Source organism: Biomphalaria glabrata, chromosome 3, assembly GCF_947242115.1.
Source record: "Biomphalaria glabrata chromosome 3, xgBioGlab47.1, whole genome shotgun sequence".
Classification (NCBI taxonomy): Eukaryota; Metazoa; Mollusca; class Gastropoda; family Planorbidae; genus Biomphalaria; species Biomphalaria glabrata.
Genome location: NC_074713.1, coordinates 13,087,458 through 13,108,370, shown reverse-complemented (window position 1 = coordinate 13,108,370; position 20,913 = coordinate 13,087,458). Strand labels below are relative to the sequence as shown.

Here is a 20,913-nt window from a genome sequence, read left to right as displayed (position 1 = left end):
AAAGGCGAAAAAGAAACACAATAGTTTGCGGCCCTTAAGACAAATGGATTTTTTTCTATTACGGTTATTTTCATTTAAATGCGTCAGTCGTCACTTATTGTTGTCAGGACGTGACGCAATAATGTTCAGCCTTGATATGCATAAAGTCGTCTTTCGATATGTTACTTTACTAAGTTCATGTTTATCTGTGATCATATTCTCAGTCTACAAGAGTACATTCATGCAGAGAGGCTTACTGGAAGACATTCTTTACGCCCATCACACTCTATAGTGGATTGGGTTGACAACACGTGCTAGGTGAAGCGTGAAAAGAAAGTAATCGAATATCGAGATCTATTACCTATTTGATGCCATTCTCTAGGATGACTCTTGAAGTTAAGTTTTTTGGTACAGATAGTTCAAAGTTATTTCTATACAAATTTAGTCTCAAATAGCTTCGGAAACTTAGACTATGTCCCAAATTATTTTTCTTCGTCTTATCGCCTCACTCTTTCGGTCGTTCTCAAACACACTCTCTCTCCCACTTTCTCTCCCTCTCTATCTCTCTCTCTCTCTAGCCGATCCAAACACACGACCTAGATGAGAGATCAGCTTGCAGACACTCCGGCAGAGAAGCGCCAGTACTCCCTTCTGATATCAAGGCGAGTGTCTGCATTGACAGTGTCAGGTGACCTCTTGATCGAGGCATCATGTAGGCGAGGGGGAATCCTTCTAATGAGCTGAGAGAAATGGCAAAGAGACCCATAGATTGAGAGACACATATATTGAGTGACCCATAGATTGAGAGACCCATAGATTGAGAGACCCATAGATTGAGAGACCCATAGATTGAGAGACACATATATTGAGAGACCCATAGATTGAGAGACCCATAGATTGAGAGACCCATAGATTGAGAGACCCATAGATTGAGAGACACAGATGGAGAGACACATAGATTGAGAGACCCATAGATTGAGAGTCCCATAGATTGAGAGACACATAAATTGAGAGACCCATAGATTGAGAGACACATAGATTGAGAGACACATAAATTGAGAGACCCATTGATTGAGAGACACATAGATTGAGAGACACATAAATTGAGAGACCCATAGATTGAGAGACCCATAGATTGAGAGACCCATAGATTGAGAGACCCATAGATTGAGAGACCAATAGATTGAGAGACCCATAGATTGAGAGACACATAGATTGAGAGACACATAGATTGAGAGACACATAGATTGAGAGACACATAGATTGAGAGACACATAAATTGAGAGACCCATAGATTGAGAGACCCATAGATTGAGAGACACATAGATTGAGAGACACATAGATTGAGAGACCCATAGATTGAGAGACACATAGATTGAGAGACACATAGATTGAGAGACACATAGATTGAGAGACCCATAGATTGAGAGACCCATAGATTGAGAGACACATACATTGAGAGACACATAAATTGAGAGACCCATAGATTGGGAGACCCATAGATTGAGAGACCCATAGATTGAGAGACCCATAGATTGAGAGACCCATAGATTGAGAGACACATAGATTGAGAGACACATAGATTGAGAGACCCATAGATTGAGAGACCCATAGATTGAGAGACACATAGATTGAGAGACACATAGATTGAGAGACCCATAGATTGAGAGACACATAGATTGAGAGACACATAGATTGAGAGACACATAAATTGAGAGACCCATAGATTGAGAGACACATAGATTGAGAGACACATAAATTGAGAGACCCATAGATTGAGAGACCCATAGATTGAGAGACCCATAGATTGAGAGACACATAGATTGAGAGACCCATAGATTGAGAGACCCATAGATTGAGAGACACATAGATTGAGAGACCCATAGATTGAGAGACACAGATTGAGAGACACATAGATTGAGAGACACATAGATTGAGAGACACATAGATTGAGAGACACATAAATTGAGAGACAGATAGATTGAGAGACACATAGATTGAGAGACACAGATTGAGAGACAGATAGATTGAGAGACACATAGATTGAGAGACACATAAATTGAGAGACCCATAGATTGAGAGACACATAGATTGAGAGACACATAAATTGAGAGACCCATAGATTGAGAGACACATAAATTGAGAGACACAGATTGAGAGACACATAGATTGAGAGACACATAGATTGAGAGACACATAGATTGAGAGACACATAGATTGAGAGACCCATAGATTGAGAGACCCATAGATTGAGAGACCCATAGATTGAGAGACACATAGATTGAGAGACACAGATTGAGAGACACATAGATTGAGAGACACATAGATTGAGAGACACAGATGGAGAGACACATAGATTGAGAGACACATAGATTGAGAGACTCATAGATTGAGAGAGTCATAGATTGAGAGACATAGAGATTGAGAGACACATATATTGAGAGACACATAGATTGAGAGACCCATATATTGAGAGACTCATAGATTGAGAGACCCATAGATTGAGAGACACATAGATTGAGAAACCCATAGATTGAGAGACACATAGATTGAGAGACACATAGATTGAGAGACACATAGATTGAGAGACACAGATTGAGAGACACATAGATTGAGAGACACAGATTGAGAGACACATAGATTGAGAGACACATAGATTGAGAGACTCATAGATTGAGAGACTTATAGATTGAGAGACACATAGATTGAGAGACACATATATTGAGAGACACATAGATTGAGAGACCCATAGATTGAGAGACACATAGATTGAGAGACCCATAGATTGAGAGACACATAGATTGAGAGACACATAGATTGAGAGACACATAGATTGAGAGACACATAGATTGAGAAACCCATATATTGAGAGACACATAGATTGAGAGACCCATAGATTGAGAGACACATAGATTGAGAGACACATAGATTGAGAGACACATAGATTGAGAGACACAGATTGAGAGACACAGATTGAGAGACACATAGATTGAGAGACACATAGATTGAGAGACCCATATATTGAGAGACACATAGATTGAGAGACACAGATTGAGAGACACATAGATTGAGAGACACATAGATTGAGAGACACATAGATTGTGAGACCCATAGATTGAGAGACACATAGATTGAGAGACCCATAGATTGAGAGACACACAGATTGAGAGACACATAGATTGAGAGACACAGATTGAGAGACACATAGATTGAGAGACACATAGATTGAGAGACTCATAGATTGAGAGACTCATAGATTGAGAGACACATAGATTGAGAGACACATATATTGAGAGACACATAGATTGAGAGACCCATAGATTGAGAGACACATAGATTGAGAGACACATAGATTGAGAGACACATAGATTGAGAGACACATAGATTGAGAAACCCATATATTGAGAGACACATAGATTGAGAGACCCATAGATTGAGAGACACATAGATTGAGAGACCCATAGATTGAGAGACACATAGATTGAGAGACACAGATTGAGAGACACAGATTGAGAGACACATAGATTGAGAGACACATAGATTGAGAGACCCATTTATTGAGAGACACATAGATTGAGACACAGATTGAGAGACACATAGATTGAGAGACACATAGATTGAGAGACACATAGATTGAGAGACCCATAGATTGAGAGACCCATAGATTGAGAGACCCATAGATTGAGAGACACATAGATTGAGAGACACACAGATTGAGAGACACATAGATTGAGAGACACATAGATTGAGAGACCCATAGATTGAGAGACACATAGATTGAGAGACCCATATATTGAGAGACTCATAGATTGAGAGACCCATAGATTGAGAGACACATAGATTGAGAGACCCATAGATTGAGAGACACATAGATTGAGAGACACATAGATTGAGAGACACATAGATTGAGAGACACAGATTGAGAGACACATAGATTGAGAGACACAGATTGAGAGACACATAGATTGAGAGACCCATAGATTGAGAGACCCATAGATTGAGAGACACATAGATTGAGAGACACACAGATTGAGAGACACATAGATTGAGAGACACATAGATTGAGAGACCCATAGATTGAGAGACACATAGATTGAGAGACCCATTTATTGAGAGACTCATAGATTGAGAGACCCATAGATTGAGATACATAGATTGAGAGACCCATAGATTGAGAGACACATAGATTGAGAGACACATAGATTGAGAGACACATAGATTGAGAGACACAGATTGAGAGACACATAGATTGAGAGACACAGATTGAGAGACACATAGATTGAGAGACCCATAGATTGAGAGACACATAGATTGAGAGACACATAGATTGTCAGTCTAGTGTAAGAGGTAATGGAGAGATGCGTGGGAGGAGAACATAAGGCTAGATTAGATGTAAAATGTTAAACACTGTCTCATCATAAAGTTGACTTTAACCTTATTGCCGCTGTAACATATGAAGCAACAGTTCTTGTCAGGACTGAGTTCTGGTCAGCCTGGGTCTCCTGAACTTGAATTGCCCCCCTACTCCTCTAAAGTTAACAGGAGACCCAGGCTGACCAGAACTCCGTCCTGACAGTCCTACTTAACGATAAATTACATTCTGAGACCTCAGTAAGCCATTAAAGGTTAACATGTTAACAGGAAGTGGGGGGTTATCATTTGTAAAGTGACTTTGAGTTACTCTTTGTTGGGAGTATTATAAAAATGCTCTCCTGCTACCTCAGCTCCTCATTAAGCCAGTGTACTTCAGAGGCGGTAGATGTTCAGTCAATGTCCGGACTTAGTGGTTTTATAGTGATGAGGAGCATTAAAGAAACGAAACAAAAAGCTGTGTGTTAAAACTATCCCTGAAACTCAGACAGATGTTACACAATTACAAAACGTAAATAAATATCTACGACTAGCAAAGTGACACCAACAGTTTTTTGGGGGAAATCTGGATAGTCGCGTGATGTGTTCTTCTAGTCTCGTCTTGCTTCTAGACTGAGTTATCGAAGGGTTTATGTGCCATGGTCGAGTTATTCCTTTTCGCTCCATTTACTCTCATAAAAAATTGGGTATCAAATGCTGTCATTATATACGTAACAAACACGCATCGTTTAAACGTACAGCGTTGAACACTATAACAAACTTAGGTATCGAAAAGGAATAATACGAAGTTAAGGACAGGGGGATTTCAATAATCGATACTTTCAGGGACAGAGTAGCTGCAACATATTTAGATGACCCTGTCCCACTTACGTGAGGGTCAAAATGTCATTTGCTATAAATCAAAGTCCTCCACACCAAGACTTCTACAGACCCTTACAGACTCCCACTTGGTTAATGATAACCCAAACTCTAATGATAACCCGCCACTACTAAACAGATAGTTTGATCTTTTCAAGACTTGGTCAGTTGGTCCACCCCAAAGAGCACATTATTCTTGTCAGGCTAATCGCTTCGATCTGACCACGGAAGGCGTAATGGACTATATCAAATAGAATACCGATGGTCAGCCTGATAAATGAATGCGCCCGACCGGAAGTCGTCATACAGGCACAACCAGAACATCTGAAAGAGAAAAGGAGGGAATGACACTAAAAAGAAGACAACAGTACACAAAGAATGTGTACACAGCCATTAGGAAACATTTGAGATTTATACACACATTCTTGTTCACTTGTCCATGTACACATTGTACATTGTATGGACCTTTGGATTGTGGTCATCAACTAACAGATAGAGAGGGGGAAGTGTGGTTGTAGTGGATGTCTGTTATACAAGCAGTACATGAACAATACAATGGTTGAAAGTAACGATTTAATGGTTTCATAGGTCACAATTCAAATGCAAGCAAAAATTAAATACTGACGTATAGATAGATAGATAGATAGATAGATAGATAGATAGATAGATAGATAGATAGATAGATAGATAGATAGGTAGGTAGGTAGGTAGGTAGGTAGGTAGGTAGGTAGATAGATAGATAGATAGATAGATAGATAGATAGATAGATAGATAGATAGATAGATAGATAGATAGATAGATAGATAGATAGATAGATAGATTCGGGGGAAAAATTATAAACAAGCAAATTAGCAAATACTTAACACAAAAAAAATCAATTACAATAAAAAATCAAATACAATCATAAATCAAATGCAATGAAATAATAAATACAATCCAAAACAAATGTCATCAAAAATGAAATACAAGTTATAAACTAACTAGAATGATTACAATGTAAAGAAGAAGATGACCTGCTGAACTAAGCATAAAGCACAATTTAATTTAGGTAATAGATGTCTGTGGTAAGCAGACAATTCGGAAAGGTCAGCAACAAAAACTTGAAGCCAGGCGAGATCGTTAACAAACTAGATCTAGGTCTAAAGACATGACCTTTGAAAGACTGCTGCGATCAGCTGACCAGCATCCAGTGCGGCCAACGGAACTGTCGCTACCAGGCCGTGTCGTAATCTCTGGATGTCCCGCGAGAGTAGGGTTTCGTCTCTTACAAAAATCTCCCGGATTTCTAGATTCTGTGTGTCCCAGATGTAAGACGCAATGTGGCCCAACTGTGAGACTGACTCTGGAACAATGAATTTAGTGACTTTTTTTTTAAGGGCCTTTGAAATGGCAATTCATTTTTTTTTCTCTCAGCCCTTATCGTCTCGCCCCCCCCCCTCTTTCATCCCGGCCTCTTTAATATTTAAAGTTTAAACAAGCTAGATCGTCTTCAGATAGAGTCGGTGTTGATTGAAAATGATTGTTCAGTTTCTATTTCAATAACAAAACCACTCTAGACAAACATGTTGACGGACATACTGCACGATACAGTCAAACAGTCAACAAGATCAAGAAATTCATGATCAAATAAATTGTTCATCGGTGTACCCCGCCAATGTTCATGAATGAATAGATTCATCATTGCAAATATATCAACGTCACGTCGACAGAACGAGATCTGTTTTTTTTATGGCCATGACAAGGATGATATCTAAATACACAAACTCATTATCGAGATATATATTCGTGACAATACATACATATACGCATATAAACCCATAGCCAATCCCAGACATTTTAACTATACAAATCATCACTTACATGCCCCCCAAATAGTCTCCTGTACTTCAGTGTTTCCCAAACTCTGTTCCGCGGAACACTAGTGTTCCGCGGAACCCTAGAGTTCCGCAAGGCCAGAATTGGTGTTCCAAGAAGGACTCAAATAATTAACTAGCACGTGAATTAATCTTTCTAAAAAAAACCATAAGCAAAGTATTCGGCTAAATACTTAGAATGTGCAAAGTGTTCCTCAAAGAAAACGTTTGGGAACCCCTGCTATACTTTATATCTTGTGTATTCAGAAACAAACAAAACGAATGGAATATTTTATTTTTCAACAATATTTATTTTTGGGGGGAGGGGGTGGGTCTAGGTTAATGATCGTGAGTTGTTTGTTTCGTTCTGAAGTTGAGCTTCAATACTGCCTCATCTCTCAATGTTGATCAGTGTTAAACAAAACAAAAGACGTTAAGACGTCAACGTAGTGAAGAAAAAACTGGAGAAAGTTGATTAGAAGAGAAAATTACAATCAAACATATAGAGATATAAGTAATGTCTAGACTTACAGTCTGTAGGAGGCTAGAATCAAACATGTAGAGATATAAGTAATGTCTAGACTTACATTCTGTAGGAGGCTAGAATCAAACATATAGAGATATAAGTAATGTCTAAACTTACAGTCTGTAGGAGGCTAGAATCAAACTTATAGAGATATAAGTAATGTCTAAACTTACAGTCTGTAGGAGGCTAGAATCAAACTTATAGAGATATAAGTAATGTCTAAACTTACAGTCTGTAGGAGGCTAGAATCAAACTTATAGAGATATAAGTAATGTCTAGACTTACATTCTGTAGGAGGCTAGAATCAAACATGTAGAGATATAAGTAATGTCTAGACTTACATTCTGTAGGAGGCTAGAATCAAACATATAGAGATATAAGTAATGTCTAGACTTACATTCTGTAGGAGGCTAGAATCAAACTTATAGAGATATAAGTAATGTCTAAACTTACAGTCTGTAGGAGGCTAGAATCAAACTTATAGAGATATAAGTAATGTCTAAACTTACAGTCTGTAGGAGGCTAGAATCAAACTTATAGAGATATAAGTAATGTCTAAACTTACAGTCTGTAGGAGGCTAGAATCAAACTTATAGAGATATAAGTAATGTCTAAACTTACAGTCTGTAGGAGGCTAGAATCAAACTTATAGAGATAAAAGTAATGTCTAAACTTACAGTCTGTAGGAGGCTAGAATCAAACTTATAGAGATATAAGTAATGTCTAAACTTACAGTCTGTAGGAGGCTAGAATCAAACTTATAGAGATAAAAGTAATGTCTAAACTTACAGTCTGTAGGAGGCTAGAATCAAACTTATAGAGATAAAATTAATGTCTAAACTTACAGTCTGTAGGAGGCTAGAATCAAACTTATAGAGATAAAAGTAATGTCTAAACTTACAGTCTGTAGGAGGCTAGAATCAAACTTATAGAGATAAAAGTAATGTCTAGACACACTCTGTAGGAGGCTAGAATCAAACTTATAGAGATATAAGTAATGTCTAGACTTACATTCTGTAGGATGCTAGAATCAAACATGTAGAGATAAAAGTAATGTCTAGACTTACATTCTGTAGGAGGCTAGAATCAAACTAAATACAGATCAGGCGGGGGGGGGGGGGGGGGGTAGCGAATGCATGTGCAAGACTTCGATATGGGCCAATTTCAAGACAGTAATTTGAGGACTTCACGACGAGATGATTAGAGATGAGAGTCTAGTCATACTATATAACTTATAATTCTCTTTTTGCCATGTCAGATGCCACGATCAGGTGACCACGGTTCGTCATCGCGAGATGAGTGTCGGAAATTCTCTCTAATTAATCCCAAACATGTCGCTCTTGGCTGTGTCCACGGTGGTAGAGGGGGGTGGGGTGGACAGGGAGGAACAGCTAATGACCAAACATAAGGTTAAAATATGTTACTTTTAAAACTTGTTTTTAGTGGCCAAGTAGCAAAGCGCTTGACTTCCGAAACGTGGCTTTTGAGTTCGAAGACTTGGATTCTGAAGTATCGTTTTATTTTTTGACGCAACAACTCTCATGACTTTCTGTGTTGCTGGGGAAAGTCAAGGCGGCTGGACATTAGTAGAGTACCATTTGTACATTTAAATAAAGTGGGGGTGGGGGGGGATTCCATTTGTTGAATTTCATAAAAACATTAAAGTAGGTCACTACGCACGTGTGTTCAAACACTGATCTACTTTGTCCATTAGTCAATCTGATGTTTGACCATTGTTGCGATGACAACTCTCACCAAGCGGAAAAACAAACTTCAATGTTCATTCAGTCGATGTTTAACACTCGTCAAATTCTGGCCACTGTATCAGATTTTATGCTTCGGTTATGACAGTTGATGTATTATTCATTATTTTTAAAGCCTAGTGTAGTGATTAAGAACTTTTATTTATTGATATATGGATGGCATTTTGTTACATACACATATAGATCTACTATTTTGTTGTTTTGTAAGACTCCCCCCCCCCCCAAAAAAAAAAAATAATCAACCTGAGAAAGACGCAGATATTTTAAAAAAAAAACAACAACTTAATTTCCACTCCCGTATTTTACTGCCCAAGAAAACAACAGGTTTATCACGTGACAAATGTATAGGTCACTGCGTAGGAAGGGTGAAGATGCAAAGGCGCCTGATGATTACAAATGCCCAACCTGTGATCGCAGCTGTGCATCAAGGATTGGCCTCTTTAGTCACACAAGAAGTTGCAAAGGAAAAAGATTATCTCTGAAGACGTAAAATGCCACAGAGACAGGGGACTGCGTAGGACGTAATCTTCTTTTTTTTTGAAGTCACGTCTGTATTTTATAAGATAAGAAGATAAGAGTCTTCATGACGATATACACTAGGTATAGAGGAGAGAGAGAATGAGAAGGGGGAGGGAGAGAAACTAGCAGGCTTACACATACACGCAAACGAATAGGTAACCATACAGATCGAGAAAGAGGTTACGATAAAGGAACGCATGTTGTACACTCTACAGTTTTCAATGGCTCCTCTTTTCAGTCATGGACCCCCCCCCCCCCCCCGCCCCCTTGTTCCCGTCCGCCTCACTTTACTGCGGACTCGATGACCTCAAAATAAATAGAGTTACACTTTGGAAAAAGTCAACGCTCCAAGAACATAAATCCAAGCTAAATCCCAAAATTTCCCCATTCAGCAATTATGGAGTTCGAAAATAATTTAATCCTGTCTGAGATAGAGCTGAATCAGATTATGTGAGCAGATTGCTAGCTTTTAATTTTCAGACAATCTCCACATCTACATTCTGTTGTTGTCACTTTAGGCCAAAACAATCAGGAAACGTGTTCGTGTTTTCGAAATATTCCCAGTGGTTCTAAGCTTGTAAGGCCTCACAAAAGGACCAAAGTAAAATTAAAACTAAACTAAAATAAAAAGCTTTAAAAAAAAGGAAAGGACTGCACATTTATAGTCATATATGCCCTATAGATCGTAAGGTCAAAGGGGAGCTTTCTTTTTTTTAATCTCAATACTTTAAAATTCACGTTTCTTTTATCAAACATAATTAATTAATTTCCAATTACTTTATTAATTGATTAATTTTCTTTTTTTTTTGATTGATTAATGTTTTGTTAGGGACAATGAATAAAAGACAGACAGAGTGAGTTGATATAAGTTTTGTAAAAAAAAAAATGTGTTTAATCAAGGTAGAACATTAGGTAACGTTGTTTTTACCTTTACTCAACTGCTAGCACCGCCTATCACGCTCCCCCGGACTGATGTTGCTCCTGTTTAAGAACCACTGATATAATGCTAGTAGACATTGTGGATGGTCAAATGAAAAGAGTGTGACGCAATGAAGCAAAGGAAAAAGATAATAACTAACTTTAATAAACTTCCATAACTTTATTAGTTTTAGAATCAATTGAATTTAAATATCCGTTTTAAAATAAAATATGCTGGACAAATGGACTTCTGGACATTTCAGGGGTAATTTTTTTTTTATCTTATACAAAATACATGTAAAATAATGCAGCTTATTCAAATCATGTCTTGCTAATTCCCACTTTGTTTCACTTCACAGTGCAATAACCAACTCACAAATGGTGGTGCTACCGTCACGGTCATTCGACAGATATGGCTCACTGAGACAGCTGTAAGTCATTAGTTTCTATTATTTTATTCACCTCTGTGATTATTTGTTGACCATTTCTTGACATTGAAACCATTCTTCTTGAAAACAAATCTCTCTAGCACTAGAGCAACCCATTATAAAGATCAAGAATTGTTGTTATAAACTTAAAAGAAAAAAGAATTACAATGTCCGCCACAGTAAGACATACAGGCTCATTCAATTACGTTGAATTAAATAAATATGAAGTTTTTTTTTCTTTACATATGAGTTTATATATAAATAACAATGACTGGATTGCACCTTTCGTTGGTTAGTTCACTACTTGTAGTTTATTATCATATTGGAAATATCATATTGCTTTTGCCTTTGCTTTTTAAAATATGGATTATGTAATTGGCAGAACAAAATGGTACCATGGACTTTGCCTAGTCTAAAAACAAATAAACTAATGTAAATAATCCATTAAAAATATACCGGTATATCATATTGCCATTAGTATTGCTATCTTCTTTTTTGAAATAACATCTGCATTTGATAAGATGTAGTATAAACAACACAAGATACAGAAATATTACAAAGGAATTAGATGAATTACAGAAATGGGAATCAAATTGGAGCATGTCTTTCCACCCAGAAAAATGTCAGTTGTTAAGAGTAACAAAAAACTAAACGAAATTAATTCCACTTATCTTATTCATGGTAAACCAGTAACACACACTAAAAACGCAAAATACCTAGGTGTTATAATAAATGAAAAACTGTCATGGAATCCCCATATTGATGAAACTAACAAAAAATCAAACAAAGCATTAGGGTTTATTAAAAGAAATTTCTATAAATCAAATAAGAACATCAAACTAAAATGTTATTTAACCTTGGTTAGGCCAATAATAGAATATGCATCATCTGTTTGGGACCCTTCAACTCAAGAAAACATTAAGAAACTGGAACAGACACTAAATAGAGCAGTGAGATTCATAACAAACGAATATTCACATTTGACTAGAGTAACACCTTTAGCAAAATCACTAAATTTAGAAAGCCTTCTGATAGAAGAATTAAAAGTTGACTATCAATTATACATAAAACACTGAACCATAATCTTCAAATACAAAAACAAAATTTAATAAAATACTCTGAAAGACACAAAGATAAAGGCATGTTCCTATTCCATATGCTAGGATAAATTTGTACAAATGCTCCTTCTTCCCTAGTGCTATTAGAGCATGGAATGGGTTGTCTGAGCTAGCCAGGAAAACCAGTGACATGGCAGAATTTAGGTCATTGGTTAATATGCATGACTAAATGCATGACGCGTAGGACGTAATCATCTTCTTTTTTTTTTTTGAAGTAACGTCTTTATTATATAAGATAAGATACTCAAAAACATTTAGTTATATGTTGTATGACGCTACTGCCCGTTACCAAGACAATAAACTACCAAAGATACTAAGTTTGAGCAGTGTCATAGTGCTTGTAGAAGCCTTATTCTAAATTATTTTTATTTGCTACGAAGTGGCCAATAATTTTTTTTCCCCTCTCAAGCTTCTTCTGAAAATTGAGGCTTTAAGCTTGCCAACTTTAATTAGCATAAAATCAAATCATTAGTAGCGTGTTTCGTGATGTCCTAACGTTTTCGAGTCAGTGTCACTGTTTGTAAGAGAAAATTCTCCGATTTGATCTAATCAAAAAACAATTCACAATTACAGAATGATAATTCGTGGTACTTTCTAAAACGACAATTGATTTTGAGAAATTGTTTAGCTAGGACACTGTGTCTTTAGTTATTAAATCAAAACATTGAAATGTTAGATCCTCGTTATGCTGGTATAATGGACAACAAAAGAGGCATACTGTATTAAAACTATATATAAAAAAAACAAAGTTACTAAGACAGTTTCTTTCGAAACACAAACTCAGATTCGGCTCCTTTAGTAGTTCACTCAGGCAGTTAAAACAAGGCAGGTTTCAATATTTTCAGCATGAATATCAGAAATGTTGGACGTCACAGTTAGTACCAGCTGATTTGCATCAACGATAACCAACAACTGACAAGCACCAAGGTGTTCCACTTCTGATTTATTTTTCAAAATCAAGTTGAGCAAACTTTTAGCTCTGACATCTCCATTTCTTGTTTTCTCTCCTTTCTCTACGAACGTGTTCTGGCGTGGCTGTCGAGAAGTTTGAGAACTCTATGCACCGACACGTATTTAATACTTGCCAATAGATCTACAGCCAACTATGTCCTGGCCTGAGGACGCTAAGGGCCAACTGTATGTAGAGAGACAGTTTCAAATGTCTTAATGCCCGTGCTGGTTCTTTTATTTTTTCTTTCTTACGATTTCCGGAAGCTGTCAGAATGTTCAATTCCTTTCTCTTAAATTCTAGATCTCGTTTCTTTTATGTAAATGGATGGCAGTCTCGTTCTCTGGTTAGAAATAGTGAAGGATTTTTTTTTTTAACTTTTAAACACTTTCAAATCTCAGGCTGAGGGGAAGATACAAGAATAATATTGGGTATGACATTCTGCCCTCGCGTGCGCGCACATACCACTGGTGACTCCAGGCAAGGTGCGGTACAAACTTTCGCCCCCCAACCGATGCTGGGACCACTAGCGGATCCAGAACTTTGGAGTGGGGGGGGGGGGCGATTTTTTTCAAAACCCTAACCCTAACGCCGAGTAAACCCTAACCCTATGCATAAACGTGCGTACAGCATATACATATGTATATGAGAATAAAATAGAGCAGTGTTTCTCAACCTTCGGCGAAAAAATAAAAAGTCATGTTGAGGCCTTTCTCTTGCAAGCTTGGGGGTCTGGGGGAGCGCTGTAAGATTCCGCAGTGGGGTTCGGCCGACGCAAAAAGTATTTTCTTGCATTTTTCACTGCAGAAACGCATCCTTCTGAGGATCGCCGCCGAAAAAAATTATTTTGGGGGTCGGCCGAGTGGGGGGGGGCTATCGCCCCTACCACGCCCCCCCCCCCCTGGATCCTCCAGTGGCTGGGACGTTTACAGATTTTCTTCTGGGCTTTATTTAAATAAGTGTTTACTCAATGATAGCTGATCAATCACGTTTAGAGACATCAAGTTTAGATACGTCAAGTTTAGATATGTCATTTTTAGATGAAACAAGTTTAGATTACTCAAGGTTAGATAAGTCATGTCTATATACGTAATGTTTAGATAAGTCGTATCTGTATCAGGGGCGTAGTTAGGAATTTTCCACCATTTGGGGGTCCGGGGGCTTGACCTCTTTAGTGGCTCCTGCATTTTGCGTAATATTTGATATTTAATGTAAAAAAAAACCCACTCATTTGGGGGCCCCTCTCATCCATAATCATCCTGTCATTTGTCACCTTGTCATTTCACTGAAAAAAATCTTTTTGTCAGTAACTCATTTTATTTAGTAATTTGTTTTGCCACTAACTTTGTTTCCTCCTCATCTGTCCCTTGGTGCTGTGACAGTTCGCGAAACCAAATCCCTTCCCTTCCCCGGTCAGCAGCTGTTCTTAACAGGATATCAAGAGAGAAGCCATTCTTTTTCCGCTGTCCAGCCAACGTTTCTTTGGATGACCCTCTCTTCGCGTTCCCTCCAATGTTCTTTAAAGTATGACTTTTGACTCACAAAGAAATCGTTGAACCTGTCACGTGTAGTTGGTATCTAACTTTCCAATGTGTATTGCAACATGTTGTGAATGTGTTGGAAGGTCTGAACTCCGATTTCAATATCTAGAGACATTTATTTTCAATGGACGAAGTTAGCATCGTAAGTCTGAGAGTCAAACAGATTAGGAGGTGTCTTTGTTTCGAAACCTAGCTGTTTGACATAAGTATGTCACTATGTCAGGCCTTGGCGATGAAAGACACAAATCAAATGTCAAAGAGTGTCGCACACATTGACATAGACGGAAGAGAAGACAAAGAGGGAGGAAGACATTTACACGCACGCATACACACATATACACACTCATGCACACACATACACACACACACGCATATACACACACATACACACATTGTATTGTGAAAGTCGAAGACTTACACCAATGGAAGGGAGATAATAGAAGTTCAGTCATTCAGTAAGCACATAACTTTTAGTGGTGGCGTATCCTGGGGGGAATCTTAAAGACGGGAAAAAGTGACGAGTACATACCGTTAATATACTTCAATATTCACTTATGATATACAAAAATTACAAAAGTAGTAATAGTAACTCATTAAAGATGAACTTAGGCGCCATTTCGCCCTCACTGGCACAAGGAAAGTAGCTGGCATCAGATGGCATCTGAAAGAGACAGTTGGAGAGCTCTCACAAAAGCTGCGGGATACACCTTTGAGACCAACAGAAACGCCTTTGTTGAAGACAGGCGCAGGAGACGAAAAGAAAACTTAAATAGACCGCCGGTGGACAACCGCTTGGTCTGCACGAGGTGTGGAAAAATATGCAAATCGCAACTGGGTCTGCGTAGCCATGTTACAGAATGCACTCATCCTTAATCTTCGGAATCGAAGTTATTGCCATTAATAGTAGTAGTGGGTTTCCTCTCAGACCTTACTATCTATGGGGTCTCTCATTTGTTTTTCTTTTTTTGTCCGACGATAAAAAGGAAGCACAACGGCCTGAGGCCATTATTTATCTCTGCTAACATTGATTCCTAGTTAAGGCTAGCTCTTGAGGCGTCCGAAAAATCAGAAAAAGTTAAAAAATCTTACACATGAATTTAAAGTAGCAACCCCTCGATTTAGGAAGCCAATCAAAAGCACTTTTATAAAATATTTGTAAGATGTATTTTGTTTTTATAGATCCACGATTGGGAATGCATGTGACCTTGAACTTCCGCCTTGAACCTTCTGGTCAGGTCTATGTATGAGACGCAGAGTATGTCTACTGTTTGAAGACTATGATGCAGTGTGTGTATATGGGGGGGGGGGGGTAATGTGTGGGTGGGCGGCTGCAGGGAGCGATGGAGGCGCCCTGTATTTGCTCCACTCTACCTCTGAATGACTGTGAGAGACGTCGAAGTTCAAATGATAGGTCATTATCTTGGTCCTAAGTTTTTCAAAAGTAAATTTCACCCAGTGCACAAAGATGAAAAAGACGGGACACGGTATTGATCTCTTGATCTATTTCTATGTCGCAATCTGGGTGCCAGGCGTTGGGTTGACCTACTTTGGTAGTAGGTCAGGCTGAATGCTTCATTAAGTCAGATGTGAGTATACATGTGTGTGTGTGTGTGTTTCGATTTCTGTTATTGTGTAAATGTTCTTCGAGTATTTAGTGTTATCTACATTATCTTATTAGTAAGAGATAGCATTTCAGAAATAAGATAAGTATATTGGTGCAAACAAATGGAAATTCAGTTTGACTATAATTGTCCGTCTCAGTGTTTCTACTAATAATAATATAGCTGCAAACACAAACAGCATTCACACATAAAGCATACAAACACATTCACACATGAAGCATACAAACACATACACACATGAAGCATACAAACACATGCACTCAGTGCTTTATGAATTAGACTTATATATGGGAGCCCGGAAGGCTTGACCTCTTTAGGGGCCCCTGCATTTTGACATTCGACATCATGGCATGAGATAACGGTCACTCTCACGTGGGGGCTCGGGGGGATTTTCAAATTTTGACTCCCCCACCCTAGCTACGCCACTGCTTCTATGTACTTCTTGGTGAGGACAAGTTAAACACCTTGATTCAAAGTGTAATAAATAGTTTGAATGTTTGACGACTTTTTAATAGTTTGAATGTTTCACGACTTTTTAATAGTTTGAATGTTTCACGACTTTTTAATAGTTTGAATGTTTCACGACTTTTTAATAGTTGGGATGTTTCACTACTTTTTAATAGTTTGAATGTTTCACGACTTTTTAATAGTTTGAATGTTTCACAACTTTTTAATAGTTTGAATGTTTCACGACTTTTTAATAGTTTGAATGTTTCACGACTTTTTAATAGTTGGGATGTTTCAAGATTTTTTAATAGTTTGAATGTTTCAAGATTTTTTAATAGTTTGAATGTTTCACGATTTTTTAATAGTTTGAATGTTTCACGACTTTTTAATAGTTGGGATGTTTCAAGATTTTTTAATAGTTTGAATGTTTCACGACTTTTTAATAGTTGGGATGTTTCAAGATTTTTTAATAGTTTGAATGTTTCACGATTTTTTAATAGTTTGAATGTTTCACGACTTTTTAATACTTTGAATGTTTCAAGATTTTTTAATAGTTTGAATGTTTCACGATTTTTTAATAGTTTGAATGTTTCACGACTTTTTAATAGTTGGGATGTTTCAAGATTTTTTAATAGTTTGAATGTTTCACGACTTTTTAATAGTTTGAATGTTTCACGACTTTTTAATAGTTGGGATGTTTCAAGATTTTTTAATAGTTTGAATGTTTCACGACTTTTTAATAGTTGGGATGTTTCAAGATTTTTTAATAGTTTGAATGTTTCACGACTTTTTAGCGGCCCCCGAAAGGGGAAAAGACGCTATTAGTTTTGTGCGAAGTGTCTGTCCGTCTGTCCGTCTGACCGTCTGTCCGTCTGACCGTCTGTCCGTCTGTCCGTCCGTCCCGTTTAGATCTCGTAAACTAGAAAAGATATTGAAAATTCGACATCACAATATTTTAGACCATTCAAAGTTCTGATGCAACGGCTACTTTTTTTTTTTTTCTGAAAGCGAAAAATCTAATTTTTAAAATCAGTTATGCAAGCAGTTTTTTAAAGAGAAAAAGCTAATTAGTATGCATTATAAGTTAGACCTAAATTATCACGAATAGTAATCTTGTAAACGTCATTTTCGTGCACTTTTTCTTAGCGCGAAATTCTTTTTTTTTTTTTAAGCATTCGAATAAGAGATTGAGCCTTTTCAAAACAATTATATCAATTATAAGACTACAGTTAAGCCAGAACAGGTGCGGTAGCTGAGCGGTAAAGCGCTTGGCTTCCGAACCGGGGGCCCCGGGTTTGAATCCTAGTGAAGACTGGGATTTTCAACTTCGGAATCCTTAGGCGCCTCTGAGTCCAACCAGCTCCAATGGGTACCTGATATTAGTTGGGGAAAAGTAAAGGCGGTTGGTCGTTGTGCTGGCTACATGACAACCTCGTTAACCGTAGGCCACAAAAACAGATGAACTTTACATCATCTGCCCTATAGACCACAAGGTCTGAAAGGGGAACTAGTTAGGCCAGGTTCACATCTAACTTTGCATTCACTTGCACCTATCCTTTGATCTGCTGTACCGTTGGGGCACTACACACGATCTGTCAACCTTCTTTCTCCATTCTTATCTCTCATTTGTCTTTGATATAATTTCATTTGGATGTTCTTTCTGAAAATATTGAAGTCTGCTTGGGTGGACCCCTTCGGGGGCCGATTTTGAGTTTGTGTTTCGACACAAACTGTCTTTGTAATCTTGTTAATAGTTAAAATATCTCACGAATTTTAAATAATGTGAATATTTTATGACTTTTAAATAGTATTTTCAAAACTTTACGTTTCGGATCTGTTCTTCTTGGTGCGTTGGTGCACACTATGTGCACAATACAGGTTCGAATTTATTACGATGCCAACTGGCAGCTTGCATGTAACGTGGCAGTTACACAGCATTTCTTTGCACGGTAGTTACAAACAAAAATCGATTAGTTTGCTAGCACTTTTAGACCAAAAAATATCTATAGAAATTTAAGTAGAATCCGAATAAATAGAATAGGAATAAGATGAATAAGAATATAAAAAACAACAACGTTTTTAAGGCGACAATCATCTGTGTAACTACGTTGTGGAGCGTCTGATGAGAAGAACACAGACACATACAAGCTTACAGACAATGGCGTGACTCACGAGGAAGATGGACCTCTCCAGGAGGTGCATCCTGGCAACGTCCAAGAAAGAGGGAAGGGAAAAAAGTGAAGATTTGAACGGTGAAGGGAGCTACAGTGTTGAAATAGTAAAGGAGGTCACTCGGTTGTTTGATGGTATTTCACCCTACAACACGTAGATACTACATTAAATGTATTTACTCTGCTACTGTAATCTAACTTTCCTACACTTCTAGTCTAAAATGCTTTTTTTTTCTTCTGTAAAGACTTTTCACACACAAACACACACACACCTACACATGCATACAAGCACACATACACATGCATACACACACATGCACATGCATACACACACATACACATGTATACAGGCTTGTGTTAAGGATTCAAGTTCGAACTGAGGGGCCAAATTCAAATAATTCCCAAGTAATGTATATTGAGTCATTTGTAAACAAAGAAATATAGAGAAAAATATAAATACAACAGGAGTAACTTTTTCCTTTGCCTTCCCTGAAGTTAAAAGTTTAAAGTTATCCAGTTACAAACAAACAAACAAACACACACACACACACACACACACGCGCGGTTCGACACAACTCCTCAAGTCCTTATATCTTTTGTACCCATGTCGACGCCATTGCATGACGTCTGCTCTACTTCCAGTTTGTCCATATCGAGTTTCACCCATAACTTCCTGTTTCGTGTTTCCGCCCACTTCCTGTCATCAACTTGTTACTTAGATGTAGTTTTTAGAAAAGAAGGATGACTCCAGTTCTAGTTTTGCAATTTTTCGAAAGATGAAGTGAAAGAAATTTTAAAATAATAAAAAGACGAAGTGAGATATTTGATGAAACAAAAAGATCAATACGAGCAAATTGCCAGACATTTCAAATAACATTGAGTGCAGAGGCGTGAACCATCAATGACTGAAATGTGGATAAATTGTGGCTTGACTTTGCTAGTTCTGGAAGGCTTCTTACTTTGACGGGTCTACGCTTGATCGGGAGCTGTATAGACGGGAACAACTTGTATGTAAAGATTACAAAAGATCAGGTCAATGTTGAGGCCTTGTGTCACGAATGGTGTCTGTCAGATGGGACCCGAAAGAAAGATTTGATCCCATTTCAATTCACTTTTGTTTCTCCTCATCCAACAGTTCAATGTGATTCATTTAGTTCGTGTCAGTCATTGCTTGGCGTTAATACTAGTGCGACGCAGCCGAGGCTCTCGTGTTCGATCCCCAGTGGTAGGCAAGGTAAAATTTCTTGAAGTGGGTCCACGTCCACTTCCAATTCTCTGATTAAGTTAAACCTTTACTCAATGAGCCATTGTCGATGACTATACATTTATAAATAAAAAAAAATAAACAAAGTAGTTAACTAATTAATGGTAATATATCTTGCACTATTGAGAGAAATGGCAATAGTTGAACGGTTATTTCCCGTTGTAAGCTTTGCTTTTTTAAAAGTGTATTTTTATATTTGGATTGTTATTTTACAAAGTATATGTGACGCTACTCCAATACTAGCACAATAGTTCATAATCAACAGAGCCGTGGTTCAAATGTCAGTGAACTTTCAGTGTCATTTAGTAACTTGTGATAGCAAATAACTTAATAAAGAAATGTCTTTTTTTTGTTTGTTTACAGAGAAATATTTAAGTTATACCATCTCCAAGTGATTGAACCAGGAGCATTCAGTGGACTAGATCATCTAGAAATATTGTGAGTATAGATTTAATACTAGCATATTTCTATTGTATAATCTTTAAACAACAACAACAGGGCATTGTCTTTAAATTTGAAGATGAATAGTGCAGTAAATGTACTATCTATCTATCTTCAGACATCTATCAGACATCTATCTATCTAT

General features: G+C 37.6%; 1 protein-coding gene across 1 annotated transcript in view; it reads left to right on the top strand.

Annotated features, from left to right (window-relative positions):
* LOC106056314 (thyrotropin receptor-like) overlaps positions 1–20,913 on the top strand; it is a 184,939-nt gene that overhangs the window by 126,997 nt on the left and 37,029 nt on the right. Inside the window, exons 3-4 of the mRNA XM_056023923.1 lie at positions 11,147–11,218; positions 20,691–20,765. Of these exons, the coding sequence (XP_055879898.1) occupies positions 11,147–11,218; positions 20,691–20,765 (147 nt within the window). The remainder of the gene's footprint in view (positions 1–11,146; positions 11,219–20,690; positions 20,766–20,913) is intronic.